At 31.6% G+C, this 18281-nt stretch overlaps 1 protein-coding gene across 1 annotated transcript in view; it reads left to right on the top strand.

Moving 5' to 3' along the window:
* The window catches only part of LOC105323604 (uncharacterized), a 29572-nt gene extending 16687 nt beyond the window's left edge, over positions 1–12885 (top strand). The window contains exons 5-6 of the mRNA XM_066086462.1: positions 10502–10640; positions 11287–12885. Coding sequence (XP_065942534.1) covers positions 10502–10640; positions 11287–11807 — 660 coding nt within the window. The 3' untranslated portion in view covers positions 11808–12885. The remainder of the gene's footprint in view (positions 1–10501; positions 10641–11286) is intronic.
* Positions 12886–18281: the final 5396 nt, after the last annotated feature.

Here is an 18281-nt window from a genome sequence, read left to right as displayed (position 1 = left end):
TGTACGATTGTGTGTGCCTCATACATAAATTCCAAAATAGAAATTGATAAGAAATTTGTTCAATAACCATTGCCCAAGAGTTTTTTAAAACAATATTTTATTTAACAAGATTGAATGGGACTATGCATCATGCACAAACTATTTTAGCATAATCCCTGCATGATCATCAAATTGAAAATATTAGAAAAAAAAAACTCAGAGTATAGAAAAGAAAACAAAAATATAGGGACGGACCTAGACAGGATTTGGCCTCAAAATTTAAAAATTTTATTTTTCCATTTTAAATTTTTAGAATTGATTAATATTATGTATTGCATTTTTAATGTCTCATCGCAATTTGAAAGTCAAAAACTGTGTTACAAGCAAGATACAAAGTTTGAATTTTTCTTTGTTATGTTAACACAATTCGAGTCTTGTTACTGTTTACGTATGTGAATTATTGATATAAGATTCGTTCAAATGCTTTTTTCTTCCGTTGATAATATTATTTACGAACAAATTGAATTGTATGCAACGAGCTATTTGGTCAAAGAAATGGTAATTTCGTACTGTACATTTGTAAACTTATATCAAAAATTCAAATTGCACAAGTAAACAATTTATATTTAAAAAACAAAAAGGAGAAAAAGGGTCATCTCTCGATAAAGGTACAAACACTTTAAGCCTCTTTTGTTACAATGAAACTAATTTTCGAACATATGAAGAATTGAAAACAATTTCTAAGCTGCTTATCAGCAAAAATTATTTGATTATAAGGACAAGGTCATTTTGATATTTTAAATAAGCTATTATACTTATAATTCAAGGAGACAGAGATTGTTAGCAAAGATCACGAAATACCCTTGAATTATTCATGAATACGACATAAAAGGGAACTAGAAACGATTTGAGATTAATATTTAAATATTTAATGAATTTCAAATTTCTTTGTTTAGTTTAGAATGGCTTAAATATGGGTTTTAATGCCTCGTCAAAATTTGAAAGTCAAATTTTGTGATACAAGCAATCTGTTCTTTGTTATGTAAACGAAGCTCGAGTCTTGTTATTGTTTACGTATGTGTATTATTGGTATCAGATTAATTTACTCCTTATTAAAAAGTCTTCCAGTAGTGAAGGAGAAACTTGAGAGTACTGTACAACAATGTACTACAGAAGTGGTGTGAATCAAATGTTTATGCTAATAAACTGTAAAGAATTATTAGAAACATTGAGGTCACAAAATCTTACCAAAGTCAATAGCATCAAAACTTACGATTTTCAACGCTTTATTCAACCATTCCAAACGACAAATCAAAATCTTGGCATTTTGATATCATCGACAGTTGGTTTTTTTTTCCATAAAAATTGAAGTCGTAGAAATGCTTACCTTGTCATTGGAAATCTAAAAATGATTTTGCTAAAAACTATTCTGATTGCACACACAAGTACTCTGAAGTTGAAATTAAAAAGATGCTTGAGTTTCTGATAGACATTATCTATTTAGTTTTTGGTAATCAAGTCTTCCAAAGATCTGTCGAATTTCCATTGGTATCAAATGTGCCCCATTGTTAGCAGAATTTTATCAAAACTTGTACGTGAAAAAGTAAACCACTCGCTGTGGCCTTCAACTCAACATTCTGGTATATCGATGACGTACTATCAATTAAAAATTGTTATTTCCATACTTACGTCGACTCGATATATCCCAGTGAACTTGAAATAAAAGAGGCCACAGAGTCTGCGTCATCTGTTTCATATTTCGATATTTTACTGGAAATGTACATTGATGGTAACCTTACAACAAAACTCTATGATAAACGCGACGACTTCAATTTTTCTATTGTCAACTTTCCTTACTGATGTAGCAATATACCTTCATCACCTGCATATGGTGTTTTCGTCTCTCAGTTAATTCGATACGCAAGGGCATGCTCTTTGTATGGACAGTTTCTAAGGTTAGGCAAACAAGTTGATAAAACAGGACTATCAACAGTCTCGTTTGAAGTCATTTTTTCGTAAGTTCTATGGTCGATACAACGACCTTGTTAACAAATACAATCTCCCACTGGGTTGCATGCTGTCTGACGTTTTTTTATACTAATTGTTAGATCATAATCAATTACCTAATTGTCTTTGAACTTTTCCATTTTTCCCGATTACGACAAAGAGCACACGGCGGGAGCGACCGGTCAGCAGAGGATGCCCTCTACTCCTAGGCTCTTGATCCTACCCCAATGTAATGGAGGTCCGTATTTGCTCAAGGTTTGCATTTTGACCATCACAAACAAACCAAAATCAACCTTTCGTTTTCCCCTATTTTGACATTTTCCCGATTTTGACATTTACCTCATCGATTATGACATGCCAATTTGAGCACACGGGTGTGACCGGTCAGGAAGAGATGCCTAGTCCTCCTAGGCACCTAATCCTATCTCTATATTTTTGGAAGTCCGTGTTGCTCTGCTTTGAATTTGTATTTCGTTTTATGGAGTTTTGAGATGGTTGACGATTTGTTATTGGATTTTTTTTTATTAATTCAAATGTTTCTTTCTTCTGTTGATAAGGTTATTTTCATTATTTTATTTCAATCATGAAAATTCTTTAGAGTTGTTACAAAGGTTAAAACACTTGTCCAACAGCTGGACCTTGGAATTGTTACTTTAGTTGTTTGGCGTTCATATTGAACTTTGTTCTGTTATGTGATATTTTAGGAATGCTTCGTCAAATCAGTAAAAACAATCTTAAATTTGTATCTACGCCAAAGAGAGTTTGTACCTTCCAACCAATGGCAATAAATTTTTACGTTTGTTTAAATGGTTTGGTTGTTATTCACAGCTGCTAAAATCTTAAAAAACGGCTTCGATAGTCTAGTCAATTTTAGACTATACCAACCTTTGTATATCAAGCTGTGAATAAAGACATTGGAAAATATTCAAGTTATAACTCAATTATAGATTGGACAAGTTTGTCCTTCAGTTAGTGCATACACTGTAATGGCACACTATGGTGATACAGCGTGGCCCGAGTCTTTTAATAATTGTAGATAATATTCCCGACATAGCATCAAGCCATCGTTTCATTAAAAAACTCTGTCGAAGATAAACCTATATATGTGAGAAAATTGACAGAAGATTACAAGCGATTGCGTATTTACATAGGATTTCTCCAAAGATATTTTGTCACGTTTTTTATTCACTACCGATTTCACGTATTATACAGTACTTGTAGCTAGTGAGTAAGAGGTTAAAGGTAGTCAGAAATGCTTGAAGAAATGTTTGCCATTTCTTGCAACGTCATACCTACATAATGTTTGAATTTTTGTTTAGCTCAATCATTTTTTGATACGGCAGCCAACAAGGTAGCTGCAGGTTTGTCACACCCGGTCTGAAAGAATGCGAATAGAAAACATAGGAGCTACAGTGCCACCTGTTGAAAAAAAATTGTATATCTATTGCGCACATAAATCTGCGCTAGTTTTGCACTGATTACTCTTATTTATACGCAACTTCTGTGAAAGACCGGGAGCCACAGACCTGCAGCTACCAACAAGAAAAACTTTCTGACTCATGCAATTGTATACCTAAATGCTCAATATTTTAAAAATGTTAGTTTACTATCTCTTGACAAGATCGAAGGAAATGCAAAAATGTAATGAACTGTAACTTAAATTGAATTTAAGCTTTGAAATATATTTCTTAGTTTTGGCTAATGCCAGATAGTTAAGGTTTTGAAAGGGGTATATTTTCTACTTCTTAAAAAACTAGGAATAATAGCAATTACTAGTATACCAAAGGAAGACAAATGAAGGGAATATTTCAAGATCTGGAGACCAATTTTACTTTCAAATTTATCATATAAACTTATATCAGCATGTTTTGCAAATAGATTAAACAAGTATGGAATCATTTCAATGAAACCCCCCCCCCCCCCAAAAATTCTTAAAATGCAGATTTATCGAGGAAAATAGTCGTTTTGTATTATAATATTTAAGAATAAAATATAAATCAAATACCAAGAGTACTTTAACTTAAAGACTTGGAGAAGGCTTTTGACTCTATATCATGGTATTTTATGTGTAAATCATTAATTCTTTAAATTTGGCCCAGTATTATAAAATGGGTAAAAACCTTTATACTGATGCTAGAGAATGTGTAATTAAAAATGGATTTTTTACTGAAATTTTGAATATTGGGCCTGCATGTTGACAGGTGACCGAATTTTACCCTATATATTTGATATATGGGTAGTAATGATAGATATTATGAGACAAAATAGAAATTTTAGAAGTTAACATATACAAAAATAGTAATGGTTGTTCCAATATGAAGATGGTACAAAAATGTTTTAGATGGAACAAAGAAAAGTTTAAAAGCAGCTTTGGATTTTCTTTTTCAATTTTAAAATTATTCAGGATTAAAATCCAACTTTGGAAAAACAAAGGCAATTTGGATAGGATCAAAATCTGGAAGCAGAAAAATGATATGTTCTAATTTTAAAATACAATGGACAAACGATTACTTCAATGCATTAGGAATTAGATTTAACTCAAGTCTTACTAATATTACGGAAACAACTTTGAACAAAAACTTGCATCAATCATCAAAAAATTTAAAGGAAAAATAACTGTCGTAAAGTCACTTTAACTATCCAAATTGACCCATCTGTTTATAATATTGACTACAATCTCTATACAGTGGATAACAACTTTAAATTTATTTATTTTTTTGAATTTATTTGGAATGGAAAAATAATATGGATTTAACAAACATTATTAATTCAGAAATATACTGGTTGGGTGGAAGGGGAAGGGATTCCAAATGTACACATAGAATCATACATCAAATCACTCAATTTAGCATGATTCAGAAGAATTTTACAATCTACGGATGATCTACTGAATACTCATTTTGGTGAAATTACAAAAAAGAACAGTCTCAAAATATTTTGCAGATGGGATCTGATGACCCCAAAAAATTTCAAAAATATATTCATTAATTATCTTGGAAAGAATCATTACTGGCATTTAGTGAATACATCGACACAAAAAGTACAAAAACGTCAAAAACACAATAGGCCCCTGTGTGGTTTAACCCCCAGATAAAATGGATAGAAAATCAATATTTGAATATTGATGTATTGCATGAAAATGGTTTGATATATATATCTGACATTTTCAATGTAAATGGAGAGTTCATCCAGCTCTGTGATTTTGGAGTGGCATGTGGTGATAATGAACAGTGTTCAAAATCCAAAGTCCGAAGAAAGAATACAAAAAGAATACATTGAAGAACAAGCATCCTCTGCTAACTAGTCACACCCGTCGTGTGCTCTTTGTCGTAAACGGGAAAAACCCCACAGACAATTAGATGATTAATTATGGTGTAACAATAGGTATTGAAAACGTAAGTCAGCATGTGACCCAGAGGAAGATTTTATATTCACCATTTACCACTATAATTTGACTTAAGACCTTTGTTTATTTGTGAACAATGTTAGTGAATGGGATAAAATGTCGCTTTTTTACCACGTTTTGTTACTAATCTTCTTAATAACAAAGATATGTACATGTATGTAATGTGTTAATTAGTGACATTAAAACTAGAGTCAAACTCGGCAAAAATCAAAGTACTGAGAGTACGGAAAGACGGGGTCTTGAAAGTTTGAATTTGTAATTGTCCTTGATTTCCTCGAATATGCTTCCAAAAATTATGAGTTTGAATTAGTTGTTACAATCTTTGTTAATTCGGTTTTTGGCAATTGTCTGATACTTTCTCTAAGTTTTACTCAATCCCGGCCTTCATAATTGTAGAAAATTGACTTAACGGTATTTTATGTAAAAAAAAAAAAAAAAAAGACCCCAAGGAAAATATTAAACAAGTATTCCTTTTTAAAGGAATGATCGGCAATAATGATATATTGGTAGTTAGAAGCAATCAACATGATCAGTTTGATGTAAAATAATTACAAAAGTACTGTATTTTTACAAAATATAGAATATTTTGAATCTGTACACCATAATTTCATCATTATAAACCGTCAACAAATTTATTTTTGAAATAAATTTTGGGAAAGCTGTTCGTAAACTCCTTGTCTAGTTTTATATTTTTAACGTAATTATTAGATATTAATGTATCTTCTAATTCTTCTTCTTCTTCTTCTTCAGAATACTGGGTAGGGCTCATCAAAGAGAATTAACACGCATACAAAGAAAGAGTTGTATTAAAATAATTTAATGCGACTCAAAAACATTGAATGCCATCATAACTTGCTATTGAGGTCGCATTGTAACGGAACCTTGTTTATAAATCAAGCCGTCTGTTATGCAACATCAATAGATCGAGGTCAGTTCATGGAGCATATTCTTATGAACGTAACCTTGTTTATGAATCAAGCCGTCTTCCTAGCTACTATTATGCAACATCAATTGATCGAGGTCAGGTCATGGAGCATCTTCTTATGATTGAGGTCAGTTCATCGAGGTCAACTGCATTATTGAATGAATCTTTCGATCGAAATTCTTACGCCTGAGACAAAATGTGCATTCTTGAATTGACAGGTCGAACTTAATTTTCTGTATGTTTGCATCTCTTAAGGTAAATGAATTGAAATAAAACTGAGTAAAATGATATACAAATAGTAAACCAAACTACAAGTTTTTATAAGAACTACTTATGCAAGCGGAATGTGTGCGCACGTGGAAGCATTTGCCGGATGCCTCATATGGACACAACAGTGATCGGCCGAAGCCGATCACAAAAATTACTACTAACCGGGAAAATCAAACAACTATATCAAAGAAGATAATTTTAATCAATCTATTCATTCAATTTTGTGATCCAAGGGAAAATCCACAAGTCGGACGGTATCCGTAATAAAAGTTTTATGAAAACCCCGAAATATTTTTTTTACAATAAGATTCCAAGACCTTTAACAATAAAAAGATTTGTCACGGTCGGCATTTTGATTTTTAAGACCGACTTATCAGACACGATTTTCTTCATTTGCGAATCATTTAATATTTATTCGTGTGATGAGAGATTGGCGCTTCTGACTGGTCGAAAATTTCTTTGATACCTGCATCACCAAAATTTTCGACGGATCTACTTTTCTCAACTGTTCCGATCTAACACTATTTATAGAACGGGAATTTCCAAAATAAACACTGTCAACAAAATGTAAAGTTGTGTCTGTTTTATTGTCAGCAAACAAAATACAACTTTATAACCATAACACTTGAAAGTTTAACCTTAAAAATAAACAAAACACTTTATTTGATTCACGAGATAGATAATTAAGCGTCTTCTCACAATTTCGTCTGCTTGAGATCAATCAACATTACTGGGAGGTGGCTGTTCCTTTTTTCAGAATAATCATAACGAACATATAGGCCTATACACTTTCACGGTAACACTGCTGTTCAAATTTGGTAACGATGAGTTTTAAATTTATAAACGTACATGATCGGTCATCAGAATAAGCATCGTAAAGCAAAGCTATAAGTAATGCATTACCTCCTTCGGCGTATTCCAAGCGGCAGATAAACCATTTAAGTACATCACTGGCTATTTAGTTACCACAACGTTTACAAAAGTCGTTTATACATACTATTCTTTGTCGACATATCAACTATTTTCGTCCACGATCGCCTCTCCTTGGATGGTTATGGCCAGTTGCATATTCCAGCGATCTCACATGAAAACTAGTTTTCTTACGAATCTTTTTGTACAGTGAATAATATCACAAGCTATCGGATGTATTTTCCTTTCGTTTCCAATTCAGCCGGTTCAGATTTTAACTCACTATTTGTGTTTAATTCATTAAATTCAGCTCAGTACCTCTGCATCAGCTGAGGGCGAATCCATTTTGAATATTGTTGCTGTTGTTGTTTTGTATTCATACGCGCCGTTTCATTTACAATATTTACATTATTGATCATTGACACTTCACATTTTTTGATTTGAAAATCTTTTATTAAATGATAAGAAATGAAGTTAATTTTTCTATTGATCGACGTTTCAAAGAAAAAATTGACCGGAAAACTTTTTCATCAATGCGCTACTAATTTTTCTATTGATCGACGTATCAAAGAAAAAATTGACCGGAAAATGTTTTTCCGTTTTCCGGTCAATTTTTTCTTTGATACGTCGATCAATAGAAAAATTATTATCTTCATTTCTTAATTCATGCAAAATTAATAGGTAAAAATAAATCCGTTCGCCACCTACTACTTTTTTGTGTAAACTCGTGCATCACCTACACGAATTACGATACAACCGTTCCTTTCATTAAAAACCATACTCCGAAAATCAGAGACATAAATAACAGATTTTGGCAACTCCGCCATTAGCGTGTAAATGTTACGGGACCAACTTTACTTTGAGAACTACAAGTGCAACAGCAATCTTGTATAAGTCATTAAATTTGAACCTGATAGTGAACATGAATATGAACCTGTAAATATGTTTAAGCATGTTTTATTTATGAAATATTAACAAAAACTCTTTATTTAGTTTTTAAATTACTTTTTTAAAACTTATTGACTTTTCACAAAGTAATGGTAATGCATTACTTTACTCATGTAATGGTAATGTAATGCATTACTTCAAGAAAATTAAGTAATGGTAATTTAATGCCCTAATTCATGAAGTAATGGTAATGTAATGCATTACTTTACTATGTAATTCACCCCAAACCTGATTTCAACTAAGCCGGAAAACATGAACATTAACATTTAACTTGGTTCTTCAATCGATAAGATTGTATATATTATATGATGTTTAAGTCTTTCAAAATGTATAATCTATTACAGATTTTGCTTACGATGCATTGTTTAAAATTTAAATTCAATTTAATTAACTAAAGAGCCAACGAACAACGAGAAGGCAAATTCAGACTTGTTTTTATTTTCTTTGTACAAAATTCCTTTAAAGACAAAAAGCAGTCATACCGCAAGTAGACTGAAAGCCAATGAAACATCTACTTAATTTGTAAAACATCTGTGTATAACCCGTCCCGATTTTAACTTCGGCTTGCGCATGAAGTTTGGTAGTATAAAGGTGAAAGATTGTCAAAATAAAATATACAACTTTTCAAAAATGGCACGATTGGAAACTTTAATTTCGATTCCCCCATCAACCTCTTCTATTGATTAATGAGCTCGTACACCAACTGAATCTTAAATGGCGTTGTGCATTCAGTTACGTAACTCATTCCACATTTGAACCCGAGCAAGATTATTTTGATCAATAAAACTATTTTTTTTATTTTCTAAATAGAATTTTGCTTATACACCGAGGACTTAAAAAGATTTAATGCGTGTTTTTATAATACATATTTACTGAAATGCATGAAAACTTTCTGCACTATTTTCTTACGCGTAGACTCAATTCATGTGTTCTACGCGTGCCTTCAGGTTTGAGACTTAGGCTAACAGTAAACCAATAGACGGGGTCACGTGACCCCGTCTAAAAATGGAAAACCCTACTGACCTTGATGATTCATTATGTTGGAAAGCAAAATATAATGCATTTTTAAATGCACAAAGACCGTTAGCTGCTATGGCTAGATTATTTCAACGAATTTTAGGAACAAATATGTATATATTTTTATTTGTAAAATAACAAACAACAATACATATAATTTATGCACCATTGAGTCTAAGTCAATCAAACTTTAACAGTAATAAGAGTTGGCCTAAACAACTGTGGATGTAGTTCAAACACTTCATATCAGTATACCGTCACTTTAATGTTCATTTTTCTTTGTGTAAAATCATGTTTTGTGTACAATCATGTTTTGTTAGACAAAAGACAAAAATTAACGTATGGATTTTGTTAGCAAAGAAATACATTTTTTTTAAATAAAAAAATGCTCGTCTTTTACCAGTGAACTTAAAACTCAATATACTCTCATTATTCCATTAGAGAAAAAACATATGTTACTAAAAAGATGTTAGATAAATTCCCTATAAGATAGAGCATGTTTGTTTACTACATCACCTGTATAATGTATTTTTTTAAATTTATATTATTTTTTGATAATTTTCCCCCTTGATTCACCATTCAAATATAGCTAATATGCATGCATAACTAAGATTGAAAATTATTTTAAAATGATAATTATTAATGTATGTTTTCTTGACTTTGTACATTTTGAATTAGAGTGTGAGTGAATGAGTGTATTTGTCTCTTCATTTTTTCTTCAATTATTAATAAAATAATTTGAAATCTTTGAGAAAATATCAGTAGTAACAACATCAACTCGACAACACCAGGCTTCAGGATCATAAAACTTAGACATGCTCACCTTTGATCTAAGTCTTACTTTCATGAAAGAAAGAAATAATGGAAAAGTACGAATAAACCCTAAAGTGAGCTCATCCAATTTTATGGCCCCGAACCAGAACACATTAACATATCATTGAGCCCCTCCTCTTACGGTTTTATGAGATCCGGATTCTTTTTTAAAGATCTCTCTTTAAATGGATCTTCATATCTCTTGGACTTTTACATTTTGCTTACAGGAATTCATTGCCAATTCAGACCAAACGACAGCAGTGACCAATGTTCTACCCAGCCCAGTAGTGGCCCGCTATCTCCGTCTGTACCCAACCGCATGTAACGCCTACTGCAGTCTCCGTTTTGACGTCATTGGGTGTGAAGGTGATTTGTTTTCTTCTGGTCAAAAACTTGTTAGTACAAGGTTAAAATACGAGCAATGTTACTTGATTACTTCTTAAAACATATTTGTTACAGTTCCATTTGTTAATTTTTATTAATAATATACAAATATTTAGTTTTCATGCGAGAAAAAGTTTTTATTCATTTGCAATCTTTTTAACTTACATAATGCTTTACAAAAGATATTCCAAATCAATAATTCTTTATTACTTTAAAAATAAAGATCGAAGTTATCAAAATCAATACGACTATTAAATAACATAATTCGTCCTACATGAACAAATTGCGCTGCTTGAAATTCAAAGATTTGGTCTAGGGTTTGAAACGCTCATGATTCATATCCCTTCTCTTCAATGCCACGATACAAAACGAAATTCATAACAAACTTTAAAAGCCCCAAACAGTTTGTATTTTGTATTCCATTCGTACATTTTCCCCATATTTTAAATGGTTGAAAATCAAAAGATCTCATTTAATCCTATAGCATTGCAAGCTATGATGCTAAACCTTTTAGAAATATACAACATTTTGGTTTATAGAATGCAGTAGGTCTTTAGATATACCCATACAGATGTGAATGTCCAGATGCCACAAAAAATCAAGATTAAGGTTTAGCTTTCTTTAACAGTGCCGAGTACGACGACCTCTGCTACAACTACACCTGTCCAAATTACAACTACACCTGTCCAATCTACAACCACACCTGTCCAACCAATAATTACAACGACAGATGCGCCAAGTACTACTACCACTTCTCCTGCTTCCCCTACAGAAACTAGCATCTCAACGCCGCTAGTATCGACTGTGACCAACAGTACGCAATCTGGACTGTGTCCGTGTGCCTGCACCCAGACCAATTTCTCCACGACTCAACAGGAACTACAGGAGAGAATAGATGACATTGTACAAAAGTTGACCGTTCCTATAAGGACCACATCAAAATACGTCAGAAGCAAGACATCAGCACACGATAGCCGACCTGGAGCAGTGTATGTTGGATCTATTGGAATCGCCATCTTATGTGTTTTTTCCGGTTTTATCGTTCTACCAGATCTCTTTACCGTGCTCCGTTATTTTTATTCAACAATGGAGAGCAAATGTAATGTTAATATTTTCAAAAAGTGTAAGTCATTTAAGAACTATGTATAACGCAAATGATTGTTTTTATCCTGGAAACCGTATCCGTTAAATAAAAAAACCTTAGGAGTTCACCATGTTAACCGGATGGGCACCATGTATTTGCCTTTGTTCAAAACGTTCTTCTATAGACATAAGTTGTTAATTTTATGCAATTTATTTGGAAACTAATTTTTAAGTTAAAAGGCTATTTTTTTTTACATAAAATTAGAAACGTGTATTGGGGAATAACTTTTGGTGATTGCGCCATACTGATGCATTGTGTTTTTTGTGCAATATAGATAAGGACTGTAATATAGTGACATATTCACTGCACTGAAGTACAGGAATAGCAGTTTACCTTCACTAGGTGAGAGTATCAAATTGATAATCACTTATCGGCAAGTCAAAGTAAGCTAAAGGATAATATCTGACACAAGAAGAAAAGGTTCACTTTATGGCGTCATCAAGACCTAATTTCTAAAATAGCTAGTCTAATAGCTGAACGACAAACGTTAACTCACCTACGTACGTCGAATTGTACACATCATGAGAATTCAAGAGAAGGAAGTATTCAAAAGATGAGGAGAAATATTGTCAACTTGCTTTTTAAGATCGAATGAGGATGAGGAATGATGACTCTTTGATTAATAGATATATTTTAATAATATTGCTGTCGTTTTGTTTTAAATGAATATTTAGTCCACTTTTTGTTTGTTATTTGTCATTCATTACTCTTTTTGGCGTCTTAATACTCTTCAAACAAACACTTGTTAGAATTTTTCTCTTTTAACTTTTAACTAAAAGTTTTCGGAATGATTTTGCAAATTACAAATTATCATAGAGAGAGAGAGAGAGTGAGAGAGAGAGAGAGAGAGAGAGAGAGAGAGAGAGAGAGAGAGAGAGAGAGATCTGCTAGGGCATATTTACGTAGGTTTAACTATTTTTGTTTTCATCAATGAACGCTAGAAAAGCGATGGAGAAAATTTATGTACATATAACTAACTAACAGTTATCATTATAATGAACACCATAGCAAGTTATGTGAGGAAATCTGTTTATTACAGTGTTTAGACAGACATGATACGATTTTCAAATGTGTTTTAATGTAATTTTCATCTATTTGTTTGAAAGTTTACATCAACAAAAAGCAGTAATTATTATATAATATATCATGTAAATTAATATGTATTCTGTAACTTACCAAGATACAGTTATATAAAAATAGATATAAGATACAGTGAAACCTTTTAATCTTAAAATAATGAATGTATAAAAAGTAAATTCAATATCCTGTCATCGATGTTATTGAACAGTACGATGCATATCACATACTTAGTCTGTTTCATCCCTTCTCTTAAACTGATTAAAGTAAATCAATGCTCATATTAGGCAATTTTCATGTTCACTATTAAATCTTTAACGGTAATTTTACTCTTTCACTTCCTTTTGTTATGTAAGATCAATGTAAGATGTAATGTAAAATTCCATAGCAAAATCATTCTCTAGTTAAAAGATCATAGATTAAAGCTCTGCAGACTCGCAGGGGTTTTCAATTATTTGATTTTTGTGCTTTAAAAAAGGAATTATTTTAAAACTTTCCTCCACCACATGCGATCGATTACACCTAGGCAAAGATCTCGTTGATTTTCCGAAGGCTTTAAAGGGACCTAGACACGATTTTAGATAAAAATATTATTTTCGATTTTTTATGTATAAAATGGTTTTAATATGCTCATTTTGAATGAATGACCAAAATAAAATGTTCGTATTCAAGTTATAAGAGAGATACAGAGGTATGAATTTGATGTCATGTAAGCAAAGCTCTAGTCTTATATTTGTTTATTTATAATAAAAAGTATGAAATTACCTTTTCTTTGACAAACTGGTTAACCGATTCAACGTGTTCATGATTAATACTTTTAACAAACGAAAGCACATTTGATTGAACCGTATACCAATAAAACAAATGCGTAACCAATAGCAAGACTTGAGTTCTGTTAACTTTACAAAGAATTTCAAACTCTATATTTTGCTTATAACGCAATATTTGACTTTCAAATTTTGACAAAGCATTAAAAATACCCATATTAACGATTTAAACATTAAAATTGGAAAACCAAAATTGAAAACTGTAAGCTCAAATCGTGTCTTAGTCCCTTTAAGTTAGCACGACTCCAAATTGCATTGTCCGCATTGTTTCTCTATCCTAAAGGCTAATCCTACAATCTCTATGTAAGCTGCTGACTTCCGAACACTCTTTATACTAGTATTCAGAAATTAAAAAATAAAGAATTTAATAGGCTTGATCATTATGGAATGGATTTATCAACTATCTAACAGTTCTAGATAGTGTAAATATTTTGTACTTTCTGATTTATAAACCTTCTCATCCATGCAACTGTTACAATATCACAATCAACTACCTTAAAGTGTCATTATCATAACATGGATAAAAAGAAGAGTTTGTGAGTGGTGAGAAAATGGCAATATAACAATATTTAGTATCATCTTTGTATACAGTAAAAAAAAGATCATCATAAAAACTAGTTAAAGGTATTTCCCTATGCAACTTCACGTGTGGTGTAAATCGTGCATTGGTTTTAATATGTTGACGATAAATTTTATCTAAATTACTCATATTTTTTTCAAGCCAAGTAAAAACGTCAAGGATACAATGCATTGAGCTATAAACAATTAGAAACTGCAAATAACCCAAGAAAACAAAAACGCTGACTTTCATATATTGTGAGAAATACTACACATAGCTCATTGGATCTTGTTTTGCAACGAGAGATAAATGCAAAGGGTTAGATTCCTACGGGCTGCTACGTTGACAAACTAAATATTGTGTGCCTATTTATGAGTTATTTTCAGCGTTAAAAAAGTCAACAACTTTCTTTTCGAAAATATCCGACACAGACTCTGTTGAAACCATTTGCTTGCATATCTCTGATCGTTCAAATCTTTCAAAAATAGAGAGATCTTTCCAACACACTGTGAAACCCAAGTACGATTTAATCATTTAAAAAAAGTTGGTTTTTGTTTATTTTTTTTAAAAAGCAGCGAATCATGAAATTTCTTACTTTTCATTATCATAAAATGATAAAACAGGTTGCTCTAGGTTAGATAATCAGTGGTTGCTCTAGGCTAGTAGACATAATCACCTGAATCAAAAGAAACAAGAAAAAATATTGACGCAAGCGTCAAATGGGCCGCAAAAAATATAATGTTGTATGAATCATCATTAGTTGTTTACATAAAAACGCACCACAAAGAAGAAAATAACGAGTTGGTTTTACTATTAATCTTTGTTGTAAATTTTAATATATTTTTCAGCAAGACGTTTTGCAGTGTAACATTTTACTATTATTATTAAGAATCGAGTTCGTTACTGTAAGCATTACTAACGGTAATTGTATGAAGTAATGGAGAACACATTGATTTGTACATTATTCTAAGACAAAGGTCAACTCATCATTATTCTCTTGGAAATTATGTATTTCAAACCATTTTCATTTTTTGTTGCATTGTTTTGAATCACGTACGGTCATATGCTAATTCGGTGACGCAGAACAAAGAAATTCAATTATATCATTTATAATTATATATATATATATATATATATATATATATATATATATATATATATATATATATATATATATATATCATATATTTCATGTCATTCAGGTCTTCAGTATTTCAGGTCTTTAGAAAGTCCCGTATACCGATCCCGATACAATGAAAAACTCCTAAATTTTCCGAAAAGATTATAGTCTCGATAAAATCGCACCTAACACGACAGTCTATGACCCACTTTACATTTACGAGTAAAAAAAAAAAAAAATATGTAATATTTTTTAAAGGCATAAAACATATTTCTACACGCAAATTTACTTTTAATTCATAAAAATAAGCACTATATTAATTCGATATAAGTAAAAACTATCCCGCAGAAACGCAGTTACAATATCTAAATGTATATCAAATAACGGACCGCCTTCTGGCGGCCCGTAAAAACCAAAACAATGTACAGATGAAAAATGACAATAATAGATTGTGACCCATCTCAAAAATCCATAAAGCAAAATACAAAGCAAAGCAACTGAGACCTTTATTACACTGGAGGTAGAATCTAATTAACAAATTTTAATTGTCAATGAGTCCATTGGCAATTAAAAATTGTTGAATAGTAAAGGACAGTAGAATCAGGTGCCTAGCGGGAGTATGAGCATACTCTGCCTACCAATCGCATCCACCTTGTGCTCAATGCCAAGATTACGAACAATGAAATAAACTGTAGTCAGTCCGGTGTATAAATAATGACCTAACAAGTATCACAAATGTCTGTAAGCATGTGTCTCAATGAAGCATTGTACTTGCTGACAAGGTCATTGTATCCACCACTGAACCGGCGAAAAAAAAAATTCACTCGAGATTCTTGATATTCCTGTTATGTTCTAATTCTTTACAATCAACCAAACATTCATAATTTATAAAATAAATAAACACAGTGTGTACAATATGCAGAAGTGCTCTCAAGAGTGCAGTCGATACATGTAAATTACACAATAATCTTCCAGTAAATCCTCAGTTCTTTTCCTATAATGAGAAAAATTGTTGATAACAACAAAATGATACATGAAAACGAGTATAGGTGGGTGAGTGGGAGGGGGTAACGTCTTACTATATATAGCTACACGAAGAGAGAGCCTGTGTTTGATAGACACACGTGCCATCATACCTTTAATAAATACATTTTCAACAGTTTGTTTATAAGTAGCTTGCCTCAATTAAGAAATAGTTCGTATGCAGAGCATGCTCTTGCATAATAAGCTGAGAGGAACAAATCCTATGAGCATGTGATGATGGTATATTGCTACATAAATGAGGAAAAATGACGATGGAAAAAATAAAACCATCACGTTTATCATACAGTTTTATTACTAGGTTACCATTACCGTCTTTTTCTAGAAAAATATCCAAATATGAACAGATGTCTAAAAATATGTGGTATCTTTCATTTCAAGCTCACTGGGATAAACATCATAAATATATAATTGTCGAGTTGAAGGCCACAACAAGTGTTTTATTCTATTCTTGTACAAGATTTTGAATCAATTCAGCTTCAAATGAATATGAAAAAACGACAGCCAATAGAGAAGCGCATCTTGTGTTCCGACTGATTGTTGAAAGACCTGGTTTCAAAAAACTACATAGATTTTGTCTATCAGAAATTCAAGCATCTTTTCAATGTCACTTCAGAGTACTTGTAATCAGAATAATTTTAACGATTTCCAATAATAAGGTAAAAAAAATTTACTAGTTACATTTTTAATGAACAAACATATGTCGATGATATCACAAAGCCTAGAATTAAAATTGTCATGGGGTATGGTCCCATAAAGCATTGAGAACTCGTACGTTTTGATGCTAATGATTTTGGTCAGATTTTGTAACCTCAACATTTCTAATAATTCTTAGTGTTTCTAACTATCTGCATCTGGTTCACACCGCTTCCGGAGTATATTGTTGTGCAAACGTTTATAACAGAAACTAAACTCTACTTACATGGGTGATAATCCATCCTCACTTCTGAGACTTTGCCTAACAAAATATAGAGCAGACCATTTAACTTTTTAAGTGAGAACTGTACAGGTTAATCTTAGGTAGAAGGGAGACTAAAATTGCTATCAAAACACAATTTTCACCTCTTGTTCGGTAACCTAATGTTTGCGGGGTTTTTTTCCCGTTTTGCACACATTTGAAAATTAGGTTTAAAAAAATGTGTGCGAAATGGGAATTTGATCAGGTGAGAAAATTGCTTAATTGCTATAGTCTATGATACAGTTCCTCGAAGGGAATTGATAATATAAATAAAACATATTACTCGCAATTGATATTTACTTTTATTTTATGTTACAATATAAGTTACATAAAAGCCTATTTACTTAATATATGTAATTGACATTTATGTTCTTTATGATCTTGAATTTAATTTCAAACATCAAATTGGTCATTAACATTTTCATTTATTTCTTTAAACAATGAAGATTATGGCAAAACTTTTGTACATGTAGTGCTTTATAGTTTTATATATAGCTACCTTAATACTTGATGCAAAAAAAATAATAATGACAATTTACGTTTGGATCGGCATTACATACAAGATATCATGTCGATCTTGAATGAGGAGTAATCCTCAATTATATTTAGTCATTTGATTGTATTTTGAATCGCATCGCGTTTGTTTTCGGCAGTTTGAAGTGTCGCTATGCAATGTACAAAACATTAACAAATGAAACTACCCTTAAGTCATAAGTTATCTGTTACATGTTAGAAGAAATATCATACGTTAATATTTTATATTTAATGTTTTTGCAAACATTATTGAAGGTAATTTGTCTATTAAAAATGCTTTTGAACATTTTTCATTTATCCTATGTATTGAATAATTGAAGAAAAATGACAAACTGTATGATGATAAATTAGCAATTATATATG

This window comes from Magallana gigas, chromosome 6 (assembly GCF_963853765.1).
Source record: "Magallana gigas chromosome 6, xbMagGiga1.1, whole genome shotgun sequence".
NCBI lineage: Eukaryota > Metazoa > Mollusca > Bivalvia > Ostreida > Ostreidae > Magallana > Magallana gigas.
Note: the sequence above shows the minus strand (reverse complement) of the source record. Positions and strands in the feature narration are given on the sequence as shown.